Source organism: Malaya genurostris, chromosome 1, assembly GCF_030247185.1.
Source record: "Malaya genurostris strain Urasoe2022 chromosome 1, Malgen_1.1, whole genome shotgun sequence".
NCBI classification, from domain to species: Eukaryota; Metazoa; Arthropoda; class Insecta; order Diptera; family Culicidae; genus Malaya; species Malaya genurostris.
Window position 1 is genome coordinate 144,280,330 of NC_080570.1, and position 18,332 is coordinate 144,298,661.

An 18,332-nucleotide genomic window follows, 5' to 3' on the forward strand; every position below is an offset into this window, starting at 1 on the left:
ACAAACGTTTGATGAAAAATTGCTTACATTTTATGAATGTAGATTTTAATTCTTTAAAAAAAAAGTTAGCAACACTGCTTCAATGCATTTGTATTATACCGTTTTCGTTTATTGATATTTGTTTTAGCAACCTGTGGTCGCTCTAGATCGGACTCCAATCGCGTAGTTTCGCTCTGAAAATTTTCTCGGGTCGCACCACGCATCCAGCCGAGTTTGTTTATTTTTTCTTTTTTTCATGAGTTGTTGTTTAGGGCGCGTACCACGTGTTCGTTTTACTCGGAGTCAGAGTAGCCCGCGTCTAGGTTTAAAAACGAAAACGGTATTAGATTGTGCTACACAAAATAAACGAAACTAAATATTTTCTGTTCGGGGACGGATATAGCGTGATGGGTAAGTCGATGCCTTTCACGCAGCCCGCCTGGGTTCGATTCCCAACCCCGCACATAGGGTCAGAAAGTTTTTCGGGCCCGAAGAGGTGAATGACCTTAAGGTTAAAACCTCTATAATCAAAAACAAAAAAAAAATTTTCTGTTACAAAAGCAGTCTTCCGGAAAAATAAATAGTTTTACGACAACAATCCATATCCATTGTCTTTCGCGTGTTAAATTAAAGGTTCTTTTTTTGCGGGTTTACTTACAGAAGGTACGTAAATCTTGATATCGCAATAATTTCTGCAAGAGGAAATCCATATAGGAATGTGTTTGTTGCTAATCAAATAATTTTTCTCGAGCAGCTTTAAGGAAAACGGAAGAGTTTTAGACTAAGATTTTCGCTTTTCTTGAATTGCAATTTTAGGTAGAATGAACTGATTGGTTTATTTTTCAACCATATGGAAGATTTATTGATTAAAATCAGGAAAAGAAGCACCGGAATTTGTTTCTACGCACACATTGTTGACATTACTTATACGCTTGTAAGGAGTCTTGCTCCTTAAGGTGAAATGTAGCGAAATGCGCGCGTCGCGGTTTTGGTCTATTATTCAATAACTAGACCGATTTTCGAAAAAATAAAAACACACGTTTTCGCAATGAATTTTATCACAACTAAGTATTCTTAGAATTCTGCAATTTTGCTTTGCCGAGCCGTAATTGGTTTTTGAAATGTATAAACGTTCACTGTTCCGTTCCACGGGGATGGTTTCTGAAGCAATAATGAGCTGTGTAATATCATATAATAGGTATTACTGCAGATTGTAGCAATTTATTATAGCTAAACTTAAAATTCTATTCATTATACTGAATAGAGGTCCAGAACATAAGCCATGCTTGCTACTAAACTGGCGAGTAAGTTAGTCAATACATATGCATGTTAGTCAATCATAATTACTCATGATTCATAGTTCTAGTGTAATAGTAATCACTAACAATAACTATTGAATTAGTATAGGATTCGAAAATCCATTACGAATCAATGAGTCTTTTTAACAAGTCAACAAAACGAGTGGTAAGCCCACTGCGCTCAATCACTGTAAATATTCATGATTTCTATGTGTCGGTTTTTCTTGTTATGCTTTGTGCGACGATTCGGTCAACTCAAGCGATTGAAATTTTGCGCGCCGACTACATTTCACCTTGAGGGCCATATCAATTAGGTACTTTATGGAATATACGCCATGGGTAAATATGCTTTTTTTAAAATTAAATGCACGATTTTACCAATGCTATGAATGCAACATTGGTTCGAAAGTATGTGTTCGTCGAATAGTCGATGGGGACGTAAACAAGCATGATGATACAAAATCAGCGAGAAAAGTACGGGTGTGTAATGTCAGAGACATAACTGGATGTCGTGAATACGAATAAAACTGACACGATTTCTTTATTCTTTCGAATTCCAATTGATCGATTGTGTGAATTGTGAACTTTCCCCCTTCGCACTACTAGAATTTTAAACGATTTTTGACGTCGATTATCTCATTTCGGATTTGCATATTTCATTGAAAGAAACTATCAAGATGCTATACAGGATTCATTTCTGCCTTATAGAAAAATCCAATTGTGGAATTCTCTACGATATTTAGCACAGTCAGGAACATTTTTCTCGAACGATTTTCGCACAGCGAAAAGTACACGAAGCAAATGAAATTATTTTGGATTTTCACTAAACTGATGATTTTTACCTTCGATTTGCAAAGAAGTAATCTTAATAGTTCTTTACATAACATTTAGAGTGAGCCATTCTCCATCTCCAATGCAAACGACCAGCAGCTCTGTTGTCTGATGCAATCGTTCTTGCTTGAATTGAAACTAGCTTTGCAAACAAATCGTAACACATCCGCTCGCAGTTCCAAATGATGCCAAACTGATTTAATGCGCCTTCTCGCCTTGACGACCGGAAGGCAAATGAGAACTACGACCTGTGCATTTCTTTTTTCAACCACGCAGAAGGTGCGCTCTCCGATGCCGCTGCTTGAATGCGTCTTCTTGCCCTGACATCTGCTTCCATCCAAAGCACAAGAAGAAATGATCGATTTTCGACCACGGTTCCCCTTTTATAACGTTCAGTTGAATATATGTGCCTGACTACCTCAAAATCGTCGTCATTGTGCGAAAAACCCCAAGCGAAAGCTTTGTTTTCAAATTTTGAGAAAACTTAATTTTTGAGTCGTTTGTGGTTATCTCGCACTGTTCAAAATATTATCCTAAATTCCTGATCATATTTTTGTTGAAATAGCGAAAGCATTATGTTGCTGCCATTAAGGCCATCGTCCAAGTACCATGCGCGCGGGTGGTTTTAGGAAATTTTCGATGGAAATTTCGAAAAATTTGACAAAACCAAAAACATACAGACCTTTGAAATACTTTTATCTATCTACAGGGTGATAATGACTGGAAAATTCGTAGGATTTTACGAGTCTTATCAAAAATAGCGCTGAAAAAATGAGCTTTTTTGGTAATTTTTCACAATTATTTGAAAAAATAATTCGATGGAATGAAATTTTTTTTTCAAAAAAAAACCTCATGCTGGCAACAAGGATCACATTCGAAGACAAACCTTTTCACTCTTTTCATGGAAAATCAACGAATTTCATATAACCGATTTCGAGGAAATTTTTGAAATTCGTCGATTTTCTATGAAAAGCGTGAAAAGGTTTTCCAAAAATGTGTCCGAATGTAATCTGTGTATCCATAATAAAGTTTATTTGAAAAAAAAAGTTTATGTCATCGCTTTATTTTTCCAGATAATTGTGAAAGATCACAAAAACACTCATTTTTCAGAGCTATTTTTGATAATACTCGGAAAATCCTCCGAGTTTTCCAGCCATTTTCACCCTGTAGATAGATAAATGTATTTCAAAGGCCTGTATGTTTTTGGTTTCGGCAAATTTTTTAAAATTTCCATCGAAAATTTCCTAAAAACACCCGCGCTCATGGTACTTGGACGATGGCCTTAATACAAGTCGAGATATTCACTATTAAGTTCTGCCCATTCTTCCATATGGCAAATTTTGAAAAGGTGCTCCATAGTGAAGTAAGTCGTATTCACGACAAAACAAGTCAAATAACAAATGATGTTATACATTTTCATTACAACTTAAGTCTGTACCAGAACTGATGGTTCAAAGTTAGATTGGCGTTGTTTTTATGCATGTACGATATTTGAAAGAGCGATTGATTCAAACGAATCAAATAAGTAATACGAATTTGACATACTTTTGAACGTATCACAAACGGCCGTAAACAAGAATGAAGGTGTATAACAACAATTTTATAAAATCTGTTTGAATCAGCACAAAAAAAAAACAGTGACCAAATGGGCACCGTTACCTAGAAACGTCTGTGTGTTGATTTATAATAGAAGCAAATCTTGTCAAGGGTCCAGTGTAATTCCAGAACCGAATACACACTTAGAAAATTTCGCAGAATTCGGTGATATTTTACCGACTTTTCAACAGCTGAATTTTTGAATTGATTACCGATCGTTCGGTAATTGCTGAACTGTCAAACAACTACCGTAAACTGTAAACCAAATGGATCTAACTGATTGTTCGGTAATTTTTTGTTTTTTTTTATTTTCCTTTGGTTAAAATTCTTTTATTTTCGAATTTTAGAAAACTACAATATTCACAAAAACGAATGAAGAAAATTCCAACCTGCTATGGTTTTATTCTACGAAAAAAAACGGTCAAATTTTCCGGCTGACCGCAAATATGAGCACCTTCCTAAACACTGCACAATCCGTCGAGTCCACCAGAACCCTTACCCTTGCACGATTTGTGTAGGCAGCAAGTGGATAAGTGATACAAAATTATTTTCTGCCTATAAGGAAACAAAAAGTTTCTAGTGATTCTAATGTTTTAAAAACTTCAGCACCTCTACCTCAATCCATTCGATGAACTCTACAAGATTTACAGAAGTTCGGTTATTCGAAGATTATTTTACCATACGGACGGTATGAGTTTTACCGTTCCTCGGCGACTATTCAGATTTACCGTATGAATTGTATATCTATTTACCGAACTCTGTAATGAAAACTGATCGTCCGGTAAAAATTTGCATAATTTTTGTAAAATGACGTTCATATTCCGAAATATCGGTATTTTCTATTGATTACCGAAAGTTTTCGTAAAAAAAATTACCGAACAACGGAATTGAATCTTAGTGTGTTCATTTCAATTGAGCCACGATTTGTTGAATTAAGTGTTTTTCATATACTTTCGTGCTGCACTACATTTGGAACATCATCATTGTCATGTAGGAAGGTTTTATTTTAAAACATATAAATTGAGTGAAAAATGAACTAAACTTGCATATATGTGAACTTTCATATACAATTTAAAAGAAATGAACCCTTTGTTTTCGGTTTAATATGAAAAGACACATTAAACTGAAATGTTATTGACACACTAATCGATCGCATCTATTTTTATCCGTGTATTTGAAGGAAAAAACGTTCAACTACTTTTTTCAGTGCATACTTTTTTGAGACCGCAATTGATTTCCTACACTGATAAAAATCGACGCATTCGATTGATGTATTTTATACATAATTTCGGCCGCATATAGCCTGTCGATTTTTAGCAGTGTATAACTGATCAGTCTTTATTTGTACAGTTTTATACAAGTAACAGTTTTTGAGTTACAAAGTTTTGATGCTAGTGAATGCAAAAATGCATTCATCCTTTGTATAAAAATATTCTTCAATCGTATAGTTTGCCATACTGAAGACGGGTACAAAGAATCATTCTAATCGAAGAAAGTCGATCTTGATTTAGTCACCTTCTCTGCCAATAATTTCTGGAAATGCTCCACTGTGTCTATTGATATTCAGTACAAACTTGCTGAATTGATCTGTTTGCAAAATCACTGACTGACATTTCTTTGTTTTGTTCGTTCACTTTACAGTACTGCAGAAGGCGGGTCACCACATGGAGCACACGCTAATGGCCAGCTACGTGTGTTTGCTGATCGGTTGGATCGTCAAGGGCAGCGAGGAGAACGAAGTGGCCGTTCGTGCCTACCTGAAGGACAATAACTTCGTACTGATGGTCAACTCACTGGAAAAATACTACAACTTCCTCAACCTGACGGCAAATGTAAGTCGCTAGCTAAAACGCATCGGAATTTCGTTTTATTAATCTTATTTCATCTTTTGAACCACAGTCCGATGCGCTAAGTCTGCAGCACGTGCGCCAAACCAAAAACATCATCGACAATCTGAAACGGCTAGACTCGGCCGAACGAGTGGCCGCCACTTCCTCGATGGCGACGGAAGGTCACTTGGCACAACAACCGAAGGCATCAACCAGTTCGGCGAACCAACAGCCGGTTAACCGGTACGGATCTCGCTCATCGACCAGGGCGCACTACTGATAGCTAAATCGTGGCGGCAAAGATCCACCGATGTCGGCGTGTTGAATGTTTCCCTAATTTCGGTGTGGTCAACATGCCGAAGAAGAGTAAAGAGAGAAGCTTAATCATTACTTTAAACACGGCTCCCCGTTGCGTGTTTTTTTCTGCTTGGGAAGTCTCTGTTTTAATCTGTCCATACCGCCGCCCATACCAGGCAATCACAATTGTACACTCTACCAATGTGTAAAATCTAGAATCGTCGTTCACCAAAATCCGAACTGTGCGTCGTTTTACTTTCACTAGCAACTGTTAATGTATGTGTAAATGCTGGCTTAAATTGTAAAAACAACAAAAACAAATATCGCTTATTAAAATCGGACAAATATCTCCTCCTGTGAGGGAAATTTCTCTGTATCTAGACTGTTCTTTCCTAGGGCATAAGTTACGGTAGGTCTTTCGATTAGAAAGGAAAACATGGAAAATATCGAATCAGAATTAAATATCTATCTATTGTATTTTAAGTTGTGTTGTTTTCTGGTCGTACGAATGGAAACTATTTTGTTCTATTTGTGGCAAGTTTTTTTCTTCAGTCTTTCTATTAAGAAACCATAAGCTAAAAACTATTACTTAACCCGGAAGTGCGTTCTAATTTATGTGAATGTACGCATTCTTCTGTATCTATCTTCGTATGTGCGCGTGTGTGTGTGTTTACTTCTATTTTCTCGCTAGCAAACAATTAAGTAGTTGGTACGATGTCGGTTTATTTTTTCGTCTTCATTCGTGTAAGGATAGTTGTATGATAGAAGATAGCGAACCAAATCTTTTACCGGTTCGATAGGGGCGTCGATCTAAGGTCCGGTCGGACACCACACAAATGAAACGCCACAAAGAACCAGCAGCCAGGGTATTGTAGCTTCTTTTTTTCCCCGCATGAAAGAATAATATAATCAAAGAAAAAGATGGAAGAAACAAAGCAAAACAAATAGATGGAGATCTAATGTTTAAACTAAGTGGGCTAAGTCTGTAAATAGTATTATACGATATTGTTTAAATTATAAAGATGCATACAGAAAAAGAGCAATGTTCTTGGAAGAAAATAAACTTTTTAATAAAACAAAAAAGGTATGTTTTTTTTGAGTATAGAGTTTTAGAGTATTAGAACATTTTTATTCCTTCAAATGTTTAAAAAATCAGGCTACGCTCCCCATACGAACAGTGGTAGGAACCGTCGTTATTCAGAATAAAGGAAGAATGTTTCAGTGAAGTACATCGGATCACATTCACCAAGAGAAAGTTTAGTACGATTAGTACATTAGTGTACCGTGCAATCCGCAGATTAAAAGTTCTGTTATCATGCAAACAAAATACTAGGTGTGCGATATTGTGATGAAGTATTCCCGCTGGTTTTCAGTTCCTAAGGGGACGGGTAGGGTCTAACACTTTTGAAAAATTATTTATTATTTTCTTTGTATTTTCCTATAGTAAAACATTTCAAGAATATTCTGTGAAATTTTCAAGCTAATCGGGAAAAAACTCATAAAGTTATCTTTATCTTTGCTTATCTCATACTGCGAAGAAGTAAAAGCTCGACACACAGGCCCAAGATTTATGCTTCGATTGACTTCAAAACTTGACAAAACATTCTTGAACCGTTTCATTATAACAAATTATAAAAGAAAAAATAAGATTTTTTGAAAATGTGAGACCCTACGGGCTCGCTTCAGTAATAAATTGTTTCCATTGATTTTATAGACAAAAAACTTAAAACGCGTTTTTTCGGAAGCAGGTTTTAAAAGTCCGTATCCAATCGTCATTCGAAAACTACTGAACCAATTTTTTGTTTCAAATTTTGCACACTTTCTACATATAGAAAAACAGACCTCAACGTTTTTCTGTTCGTTGTTTGTTACTTTTTACAGCTACAAAAAGGCGGATATTTTCGGGAAAAATCGTCGTTTTCACTTTGAACAACAATCACCAAAAATTTAAAGAAAAAAATAAACCAGAAACGTTGGGGTCTAGAAAAACTTCTACTCTAACTATGCTGCTTTGATTTGTTCCCTTCTGACTAGTCTGCGCTGAGATACAGTGGACACCGTAAATCATGATTTTTTGGAAGCGTCCTAAAAAAAATTTCGCCGGCTCATTTCTCAAAAATTTTCCACGAAAAAATTACAAAATGTTTTTCGAATGATGCTTTTTATCATGCAATTTATTTTGTTGAACCATAATTCTAATTAACCATAATCGCAAAAATGATTTTTTTCATCATTTAGACCCTATTGGCACCCAATATTTTGTCGTCGAGTGACATAAGGCTTGTCATTCAATTGTGCATTTTAGTCATGTTAGAACAAATAACAGTTAATTAATTAGACTACGAAATTTTGAGTTTACTCTAGCCATTAGAATCCGTGCAGACTTCTCTGCAATGTATTAAGCTGCTTTTGTCCTAGATGTTCGAAATTTTCCCATAGTTATAGCTTGTTTTTTTTATATTGAGAGAGTTATCTCTTCGCGAGAGCCCATAGCTCGCAACTTCGAGTAGTTAGGTAGATTCGTCTCTTTCGGTTAAACATGGACTACATTTGCTTTATAGCATTCCAACACACATTTTACATAGTGACAAGATGCAAAAACCGGCCACAATAGCCAGGGTGCGTCATGGCTGCGTAGTAATGGTAACAATCGCTTCTTTAGACATTCTACGCGGAATATAGTCTTGTTTGCCGTTTCGGTAGTGATGAAACTTTGGCTTACTCCATCACAGCTACATATTTTTTTGGAAAAATTGTCCTTTTTCTTCATCCTGAAATGCCCCTTCACCCCGTTCGGTTGCATGGCAGTATAAAAAGACATTGTGGTGAGCTGTTTAGTCTTCCAGGACATAAGTTTTAGCATCCATAATCACGCAGGAAAATTTCGTCAAATATACGCGATACAACTTGCGAGTCCGGGTTTTAGCCGTCGCATTCTCTTGTCAATATGGTTCGGTACAGTTTTCACCTTAAACGACTTTTCACCTTACCGGTGCTTGGAAGTATGAACGAAAGTTGGAGACATCCGGTCTATAGAAGAGATATTTGTCTCACCTTCGCGTCTTTCTGGTAATTCCTAAGATCCGTTTTTGTTCTGTACCCAGCCTTCCTTTCTGTTGTGAAACGTGTGTCAATAGATTGAAGAACGTTATGGACAGTGCTTACAGGAAAACCAAATTCTTTTTTTTATTTGCTGGTGTGTCAACTTGACAGGGCTGTGACCTATAATATCTATCTCGCCCGTTAGGTTATGTGTTCGATTATGTTATTATTTGCGATTATTATTATATTCGATTGTAAAGGCTTTTACAGTGACTCCCGATGATAGTTTCGCGGTGTCGCAACACTGTTTCACTCCAGAACGCAAAAAATCGCAAGAAATACACAAAATTTCATCGCACTAGCGCGAAGCAACATGCTTACACGTTGAGAGCTCCACCGGAAGTGGCAAAGTTCATTTTACAAGTTTTCTTGCTGACAGACAAATTAATTTCTGAGATTTGCAACGGCGAGTACTCGATAATCATCTCAGCAAAAGATAAAATTGCTGAGAGTCTCGGTAATCTTAAATTTGACAAACGTCAGTTATTAACTCAATCGGCAGCAAACAAATTACTGTCTGTTCGGCATAACCTTCACTGAATGTTCGGTAGAAGCAACGAAATGGAATTTATGAATTACTGAGCCTTCCGCAATTGAAGGTAAACAAAGAATTCTACTTTTTTTAAATGATGAAAATCCAATTAATCAGCATTTATTTGCGTCTAAACACACAAAATATGTACACTACATTACTTGTTTCAGGCGTTCAAAGTGGGTTGGGAGGTCTGCTGGCAAAATGCACTTATGCCAACGTTATTTCCTGTCCTCGAAGCATGCGAAATAGTCCTCCTTTTGTTTAGCATTTAGCAGCTTCTTCAATTCAATTGTTATCTTTTCAATCGACTTGAAATGTGTTCCCGGAAATGGCCTTTTGATTTTGGAGAACAGTCAGAAGTCACACCAAATCAGGAGTGGAGTTCTTGAAAAAAAACCGATGCAATGTGAGACGGAGCATTCTCGTGGTGTAAAAACCAGTCATTGTTGATCCATAACTCTGGTCTCTTTAAGCGTGTAGCTTCATGCAAATAACGCATAACAGTTAAATAATATTCCTTGTTGACAGTTGAACCGGGTGGAAGGAAGGAACTCAGAATACACCACGATAATCGAAGAAAACAGTCTACATGTTCTTGATTTTTGAACGGCTTTGGTTTCGATTCGCTTAAACACGACGCATTTTTTTCCAAAAAATTCAATGTTTTGGTACCAATCGAAAATTGAAACAAGTAAAAGAATATTACCATCCGTGCTCGGAACTGTGCCGGCACTGATCTGGACCGGAAAGGTTCGAATAAACCTTTAACCTAGATAATCATAATACAATCGATTTCGATAGCTAATTTGTCTCAGTGTAATTTTTCCGTGACGTAATAGCTTCTTCAATCTGTCAAAGTGGTAGCTCATGGAAGTTCTTGCAAGATCAGTACTTAAGATATTGAAACACCTACCGGAATTGCAAGTAAAGTACAAACATGACTTCCCAAGTGAGCATTGATCAATTAGACAAGGATCAGATAAAATCGGTGAGCAAATGGAACATTTTTTTTTTGTTCTTAAATATCTAACCGATTCTCATCCAACCGCAGTTCTCCGATTTCCTGCTATCGTACAATAAACTGTCGGAACTGTGCTTCGTCGATTGTATCAGTGAGTTCACGGGTCGGACGGTGTCCGATAAGGAGGAAAAGTGTTCCCTCAACTGTATGGAAAAGTTCCTGAAAATGAACCAGCGGATATCGCAGCGTTTCCAGGAGTTCCAGATGTTGGCCAACGAGAATGCTCTGGCAGCAGCTCAGAAGTTGGGTGCTAAATAGTAATGAGCTTCTATCGAATAATTTAGCGTTAGCTGATGTTGATTTTATTGTGAAATAGTTTGATCCAAATACATTATAAGGATAAGATGTAGCACATAACATGTTATAATTTAAACGTTTTATGTTTGAAGTACTAGCTTAAACTAAATTTTATGTCTCACTCTCACACAGAATACGCTAGCAGTCTAAAACTCAACTGGATCGAAGAGAAATGGTCACGGTTCCGGAAAGCCTTCCGATTCGGTGATGAGAGCGTGTTCTAAAATCACTCGACCTTCTTTGTATCTGGTGATCAAAAACCAAGAATAAAACATTAGAGTACGAATCTGAAGATTTACCCTGTACTCACTTTTGCGACTCCTCGGTAGCAAATTCGTACATCCAGCCTAGTTTTGCTTTGCAATTTTTGCACATCACATCGCGTACCATATGTCGTCCGGTGAGCATGACTCGATCCTGTACCTGAGAGTAGGTCAAATTCACAACTCGTTTGAACAGGTAGGCCCTACCAGTGGCTCCCGTAAATCGAGTGCTAATCAATTCCCGTTTGTTGGTCAGATTTGTTTCGCAAGCTGCACACGAGTACAGCTTTTGACCGCCGATGTGATCCAGGAAAATTTTACCCATCGTTATCAAAAATGCACTTAGTTTTTTTTTTCGAGAATCTATAATAGATGGAACGAACGAATCCTTTGTTTTGATTGCTGTTACAATGTCACCATCAGCTGCGAAGAAAATACGCACTACACTACGCAGGAAAAAGAAAACTTCGTTAGATTTTGAGTTTTACTCACACAAGCATCTGAGTGACAGCTCAGAAAAAGGTTGCCAGCATGCACAATACTATTGTATCCCACGACGTAAAATACACTGGTGGCGTGATAAGACAGTTTTGGTTGTGTTGGTAGTCATGGTTGCCACATATACAGATTAATCTGCATTTTACAGATTTTTCAGATAAATTTGTGACCAAGATTCTGTATATGCAGATTTGCAGATTTTTGGCAAAAAATACAGATTTGTACAGATTTTTGATAGCGTGGATTAAAAATTGAATAAAGATCAAGTTAAAATATATTAAATAATGGTATTGATTATTTTTTCAAAGTGAAAACATTATCCTGATTGTGTGTTAATTCTAAGAAGAGGATAAAACTAAATATAAAAGAGTAAAGACAGTAAACACAGATGTTCTATCTGCTAATAAAAATTTGTTATTGCTTACTTTTATTTACAACTAGTGTAGCGTAATTGCTTATGCTTTCAAAAATTGCTTCCGATAAGATGAAAAGATGATGGCCTCGGCCATAACGTAAAGATTGCCAATTGATCAATCAGATTAAGTTTCACTTTCAGATTGGATTTCGAAAGTTTTTCGTCAAATCATTATTTCGAGAGGCTCCAACGCAAAAAAACAATTTCCAGCGTTTTTTCAATTACAAAATCATAAAATTCAGATTAAGAAAAGTTTTGGTTTCTTCAAATTTGGGTTCTAAAGACTTTTTCATTCCGTTGTGTTTCGATTTCTTATCACTTCTATATACAGATTTTCAATGCAGGTTTTTGAGCTCCCGATACAGATTTACAGATTTTTCTTCTGAAAAATGCAGATTTAAATGTGGCAACCCTGTTGGTAGTTTTCTCACGAAAATAAGTATGGCGCGCCGGGATTCAAGCATGTAAACATAAATGGGCTTGCAAGGTAACGTCGAAATATAGAAAATTTTACACACATTCGATTCTGTTTATTTCGTTGGAGGAAGGATTTGGCGGATCGCACTGTGGTGTCTATTACAGTTATTATGGATAATGGAGTGATTGTGCTGTGGGTGGCATTTCAAATGCAAATGATGAAAACGATTGAAACATCCCGGAACAAAACACCGCATTTCACTGTCAATATTTTCGCAAACAGAACCAACTCTAAATATTTTAATAAAAGCAACTCCCGGAACGTCATTTGTTTATGTTTTTTCTTCTTCACGTCTCTCTGGTATTCCAAAATAAAATGACAACTGCACTAACACATAGAAAAACGTGATCACCAGGGTATTTTACATCGTGATTGTATCCTAAAGTAGCTTTTGAAAAGGGCGTAATAATCACGCTCGTTCAATTTTACTATCAAGTAATCTCCTATGCTTATTAAATCAAACAATATCGAAAAGTGAATTGTGCGTGATTTTAGAAAGCTTGGATACATATTACTTTTTCGGATGTTTTCTGAGTTTTTCGCCAAAGGAAATAGGTGAAATTACATTACAATTCAGCTGGTTTTCATGGAAAGACTTATCTTACATTGACAGCAAATGAATAAAATAATCGATGAACGTTTCGACTATGGTTTCAATTCCTATTGGCATATTGTCGCAAAATTGAAATGTAGAGGCGCTGCTTGTTTAGAGATGATACTTTCAGCAAGAGCTGTTAAATCGGTAGAGAAAATATCTAATTACTCCATCTTTTCAACGATTTCTTATGAAAACGGGCAAATTCATTTGAAAAATCATAGTAGGAGTTGAAGAAATTGTTTTTACTATGAGGTGGTAATGTTGATCTTAGTTTATTGTGGGAAATCTACCGTTTATTCAGATGAGAGCATTAAACTTGGTTTGATACCATTTTTCAAATGCCTGGAAATAATAAATAAAGTATCCGAAATAAATAGTACTCGATCGCTATACATTCTAGTACTCGAGAAATCAACATTACACTGGTTTCCGTTTAAAAAAATGTTGATCCGAAAAAACCTAACCTCATCCAATTTCACACATTTCTAAAGATTCTTCTGATGGTTGCCAGAATTTCGCACAAGCGGGAGGTAGTTTTCTTAACGCACGTGCAAAAGTACTTAAATATGAGTTATATTTACTCTACAGTTGAGTCCTTTGAAAAATAGCTGACTTATGTTATAAAACTTTTGACAGCATTTGATCACGAACGTTTCGGAAGACCCAGTGAACGACCATAATTGATAATACCTATTTAAACATTATTGAATCAAATAAATGCTGCCACTTCATAGCATATACATTCTGAGAAGAAAATCCAAAGTATGTCATCATTCACAACAAAAAAGGAATTCAAAAAAATTTGCCATCAAAGCGCAGAGCTAGCTCTTTATTTCAATGGACTTTGTTTTTTGAACATTTATAATACACCGTGAAGCGAAAAGAATACCAATTCCACCATTCCTGGCACGTTTAGCTCAGACGCGACATTTGATGCTGTTCCCATTTGACCAACGGGCCATGATCATTACGAAACTGGACGCCACATCCGTCGTTCACCAGGCGTCCTTCGTCCATGTGCTTCTGATATTCGTCCCGGTCATACTTGGTGAAGCCCCACTTTTTGGAGATGAAGATCTACCGGGAAGAAATCTATATTAGACATGTTTTTATGCGACGGCGAACACAAACAATCGTACGAAATGCAATCAGACAAAAGTCAACGTGATTATGGGAGTAGTAATCATTTCCCGCTTGCAGCGGAATTCAGAGCCCGGTGCTCTGTAAGCGTTTTCATCATAAAATGACAAAAAAAACTCATTCTGAATGAACGTATTCAAATTTGACATACCTTCTGACGACCGGGGAACTTGAACTTGGCACGACGCAGTGCCTCCACAACTTGGGCCTTGAAGCGGTCACTGGAACGAACCGACATGATCGGCTGTCCAATGTGCACCCGGGCTACGGTTCCTTGCGGTTTACCGAAAGCTCCACGCATTCCAGTCTGAAGCCTATCGGCTCCGGCACACGACAACATCTTGTTGATTCGAATAACGTGGAACGGGTGCAGACGCATACGAATGTGGAACTGGTCCTTGCCGCAGAACTTCACGAGGTACTTGTTGCAGCAGATACGGCCAGCTTCCAGCGCCTCCGAGCTCAACTGTTCGTACTCATCGGACACCAAGTGGACACACAGCGGAAAATCCTCCACGGAGGCCTTCTTGCGACCGAGATCGAAGATACGAATCTTTGGATCCGGGACACCTCGACAGAACCGCGATTTCGGGTACGGCTTGTTTTTACAATAGCGATAACTGGAAAATGTTTAGAATTCTATCAAAATTGTTATAATCGAATGTTGGACAAGTTAATGATGGGATTTGTAACAAATAACATTGAGAATCGACTCCACTGTATTAAATGAACCTTTCTCACCCTATTATTTGCAATTTGATCTACCTTTTGTTTTTAGTAAGTCACCATATTGAATGGCTGGTGACATGTTTAAAACAAATTCAAAAGGCACTATTCAATAGCAATGCAATTGAAAAAGATTACAAAGAAATCGTGCAACTTACCATCTTGCGGGACGTCTTCCCATTTTGAACTGTAACGAAAAAAGAGAAAACCATTGCTATTACATTTATTTCTGTACTTTGAAGAAAATGAGACGGCAAACTAAATAATTCACTAAAGCATTTTCTCGCATCCATGTTCGAGAACGTCAGCCATCGAAATGTTGACTGATATTACTTTCACTCAAAAATCAAGCTTTCACTAATCCACAGCTAATCACAACCATGCTCCATGAAGTGTACTATCCGAATTTCGCAAAAAATCACATTACTATACGGATTGATACATCATTATTGGACTTACTTGAAATAAATTTCACCAGTGCTTGCAAAGCAGTGTGCTGGCTTGTAGACGATCAACACCGGAAAGAGTGGTGCTCACAAATGACAGTGAGTATGACAGCGACATTGACAGTTCACCTCTGCATCCGGCTCAGCAGGGTTGGAAAACGAAAATGGATGCGTTCAATGCACTTATCGGAATTTGATTCTATACACTGAAAGGAAAATAATAGTAGAATATACCATTTCGAGGGTAGAAGTAAAAACAATGCACCATATAAATTTTGTAGAACATACATCTCGATTAATTTGAAAACAATTTATCGTATATTTGAGCATCTCTATATTCGGGTAAATTCAAGTAGAATATCTGATAATATAGTACGATATACTACGCTTATTTGAATGTACATCTAATATTTTTAACAATAAATTGAAATAGTATATTTTAAAATTTTACTTTTCTGGTATTATTACCCATGATAATAGTAAGATATATCTCATCGAAATTGAAATGGATATAGTTTTTTTGACTACAAATAATAACAAATCCAAATAAAATTTACTGCATGTGATAATAGATCAGGTAGGTAGCACTATGTACAGTGAAACGCTATGGTACGTGTTTAGGCAATTGTAATATTTTTTTCGGAAACTATAATGAAGTTTTTTATACATATTAAAACTATACATTATTAATACATCACAACGTGTTTGAGTTCTGTCCTTTTCGACACCGAAAAAAATACCATTCAGTGCCCTTTCATCTAGAATTTTCAGATATTCTAGTGTGGTACCATGGCCTACAAAGTTATATCATTCTCAACATTATTTAGATCATATCGAAAAGAATTTATACAACAGGCGGAGTTTAGCATCCAAGAATCGATCAAATCACGGAGCTCCAGAATTTCATCTGCATCTAAAGTAAAATTGTTTAACTTTAGTATTATTTTTCCACATATTTTTAGAAAAACTTATACCTGAGATTAAACCTTCATCAGCAATGATATCGTCAACAATTATTTCAATTTTTTCTCTATCCATTTCACGATAAACACGATTGAAAAAACAAACTTAAACCATACGCAAAGATGGCGAATCATGAAAATTCTATTTTCTTGCCTACGCAGGAACAGTTTTATGATTATTTCTACTGCAACTCGATGTTTAAAAATACTACACTTGTGGTAAACTTGAGGATCAAAAACTATTATTTAAAAATCGTAAATGTTATGATTTCAATTATACCCCAATTGTGGTAAAATATAGAATAAGACTAGTGTTATATAGTAGAACTAACAGAAATATTCTAGTTGTTTCAATTAAACACTGGATTTATTTCAAATATTGACTATACTAAAAACTACTATGCATATCAAGAGGAATTCTTAGTATTTTCGAGCATTGTTTTGTTTAATCGGAGAAAATTCTTGTAAAACTTACTATTCTTCCGAATAGTAATTTGGGAATCAGATTTGTTAACGAATCTACCAGGAAATTATTTTCAGTGTAGATATAGTTTTTGATACACGGAAAAAATACCCATTCATGGATCACGCAGGGAAAAATATTGTAAATGCGACTAAATCTGGGTTTCACGTAACGATTTATTTTACTGAAATAGTGATAAAAGAAAAATCAGCTGTCTTTCAAAGAAGGACGAATCTTACAAAAGTAAACAAATCGAGGTTCTCTTTCCTACCAATAAATGCTTCAAAATCCTACAATTTTGTCTAAAAATTCGTATTCTACAAAAATCTCAAACTTAGTAATACAAAGAACTATAAAGGGCGAAACTGTCATTCCATTTGTTTACGCAAGTTTCGCCCTCCGTGTTCCATGCCAACAAACAAGGCGATACTTCAATTGCTAGTAAGAAAGGGCGAAACTATTTATTTTCTTTATTTTAGATGGTTTCCGAACCTTTTATTACTGGAAATAGTAAAGGAGACAATAAAACTACTCGCAGATTTGTCTTAGTCGCGAAAACCAGCCAATTTAATGAAAAATGCGCAAGGGCGTATCTTTATAATTCACACAGGAAGTATAAAAGTAAACAAATCGAAAAAGGGCGAAACTCTTTTTATGTTTATTTATTCAGTGGATATAGAAGGAAAGTGGCAACATTTGCGTGCCTTTTGAAGATAAACTAACAATTCATCGACTAATCATAAATTGTTCTGAGAATATACGATAATTTCTAAACACGATTTGAAACCAAAGTCGAAACATTCATCGATGATTTTCTCCATTTGCTGTCAATGTAAGATTCGCCGTTCTTTGAAAAACAGCTGAAATATGGTTTAATATAGCAAATATTGTTGCTTGAAACAGCAAAACTAGGTATTTGATTTTGCTCAGTGGATTAGTTTGTTTCTATAAATATTTTGATAATACCAACAAATACTTTACTTGTGCGTTCCTGTCAATTTCTTGACAGACAATTTCATAGTAAATTCAACTTGCAATATCAGTTTAAAATGAACTAATTTTGGATAAAAGTAATATTTATAGTGTTTTGAATTTACAATTTGGCAGTTGAAATAAATGAAAAGATATCAACTTGAAATAATTAGTATTTCAACTTACGCTTTTGTTTGTGAAAATTATTCATTTTGTTTTGTTTTCGCGAGTAAAATAATTTCTTTCAAATAATTTGAAGGGTTGTTTTTGGTACATTTTTCATCAATATATATTTGTAACGAATTCCAATATTACTTTTTATAGTATCCAATGATTCGGCACCCTTTCCCGGTGCCCTTCCGGTGAAGACAGAGATAATCTGTATCAAATATATGTTGTTAAGTAAACGTGTTATTGCAGTTTCTAATATTATTAACTATCAATACTTACGCTTGGATTGATGAAAAACCCGATGAAAACTACATAAGTAAATAAAATTTTACTTTTGAAAGGCGTAAAAAACTTTTCTGTTTATTCACGATTGAAAAAACAGTTCTGGTTTATAAGAAATAGGACTGATACGGTT

The 18,332-nt window shown here is 35.9% G+C and overlaps 4 protein-coding genes across 6 annotated transcripts in view; 2 read left to right on the forward strand and 2 right to left on the reverse strand.

Annotated features, from left to right (window-relative positions):
- The window catches only part of LOC131426039 (protein wings apart-like), a 29,150-nt gene extending 22,243 nt beyond the window's left edge, over positions 1 to 6,907 (forward strand). For all 3 annotated transcript variants that reach the window (XM_058588444.1, XM_058588446.1, XM_058588445.1), the window contains exons 7-8: positions 5,346 to 5,536; positions 5,604 to 6,907. In XM_058588444.1, coding sequence (XP_058444427.1) covers positions 5,346 to 5,536; positions 5,604 to 5,813 — 401 coding nt within the window. In that variant the 3' untranslated portion in view covers positions 5,814 to 6,907. The remainder of the gene's footprint in view (positions 1 to 5,345; positions 5,537 to 5,603) is intronic.
- A 3,385-nt stretch (positions 6,908 to 10,292) lies between these two features.
- On the forward strand, positions 10,293 to 10,837 carry LOC131426042 (mitochondrial import inner membrane translocase subunit Tim9). Its single transcript, XM_058588448.1, has 2 exons — positions 10,293 to 10,455; positions 10,519 to 10,837. Exons 1-2 carry the CDS (start codon positions 10,405 to 10,407, stop codon positions 10,744 to 10,746), a joined length of 279 nt encoding a protein of 92 aa, XP_058444431.1. The 5' UTR covers positions 10,293 to 10,404; the 3' UTR covers positions 10,747 to 10,837.
- LOC131426041 (protein yippee) lies at positions 10,765 to 11,511 on the reverse strand. The gene is made up of 2 exons (XM_058588447.1): positions 11,096 to 11,511; positions 10,765 to 11,031 (listed from the first exon to the last, which is right to left on the reverse strand). Exons 1-2 carry the CDS (start codon positions 11,371 to 11,373, stop codon positions 10,962 to 10,964), a joined length of 348 nt encoding a protein of 115 aa, XP_058444430.1. The 5' UTR covers positions 11,374 to 11,511; the 3' UTR covers positions 10,765 to 10,961.
- Positions 11,512 to 13,838: 2,327 nt separating this feature from the next.
- On the reverse strand, positions 13,839 to 15,484 carry LOC131426043 (large ribosomal subunit protein uL16). The gene is made up of 4 exons (XM_058588450.1): positions 15,363 to 15,484; positions 15,062 to 15,090; positions 14,329 to 14,797; positions 13,839 to 14,114 (listed from the first exon to the last, which is right to left on the reverse strand). The coding sequence occupies exons 2-4, from the start codon at positions 15,082 to 15,084 to the stop codon at positions 13,950 to 13,952; spliced, it is 657 nt and encodes a 218-aa protein (XP_058444433.1). The 5' UTR covers positions 15,085 to 15,090; positions 15,363 to 15,484; the 3' UTR covers positions 13,839 to 13,949.
- Positions 15,485 to 18,332: the final 2,848 nt, after the last annotated feature.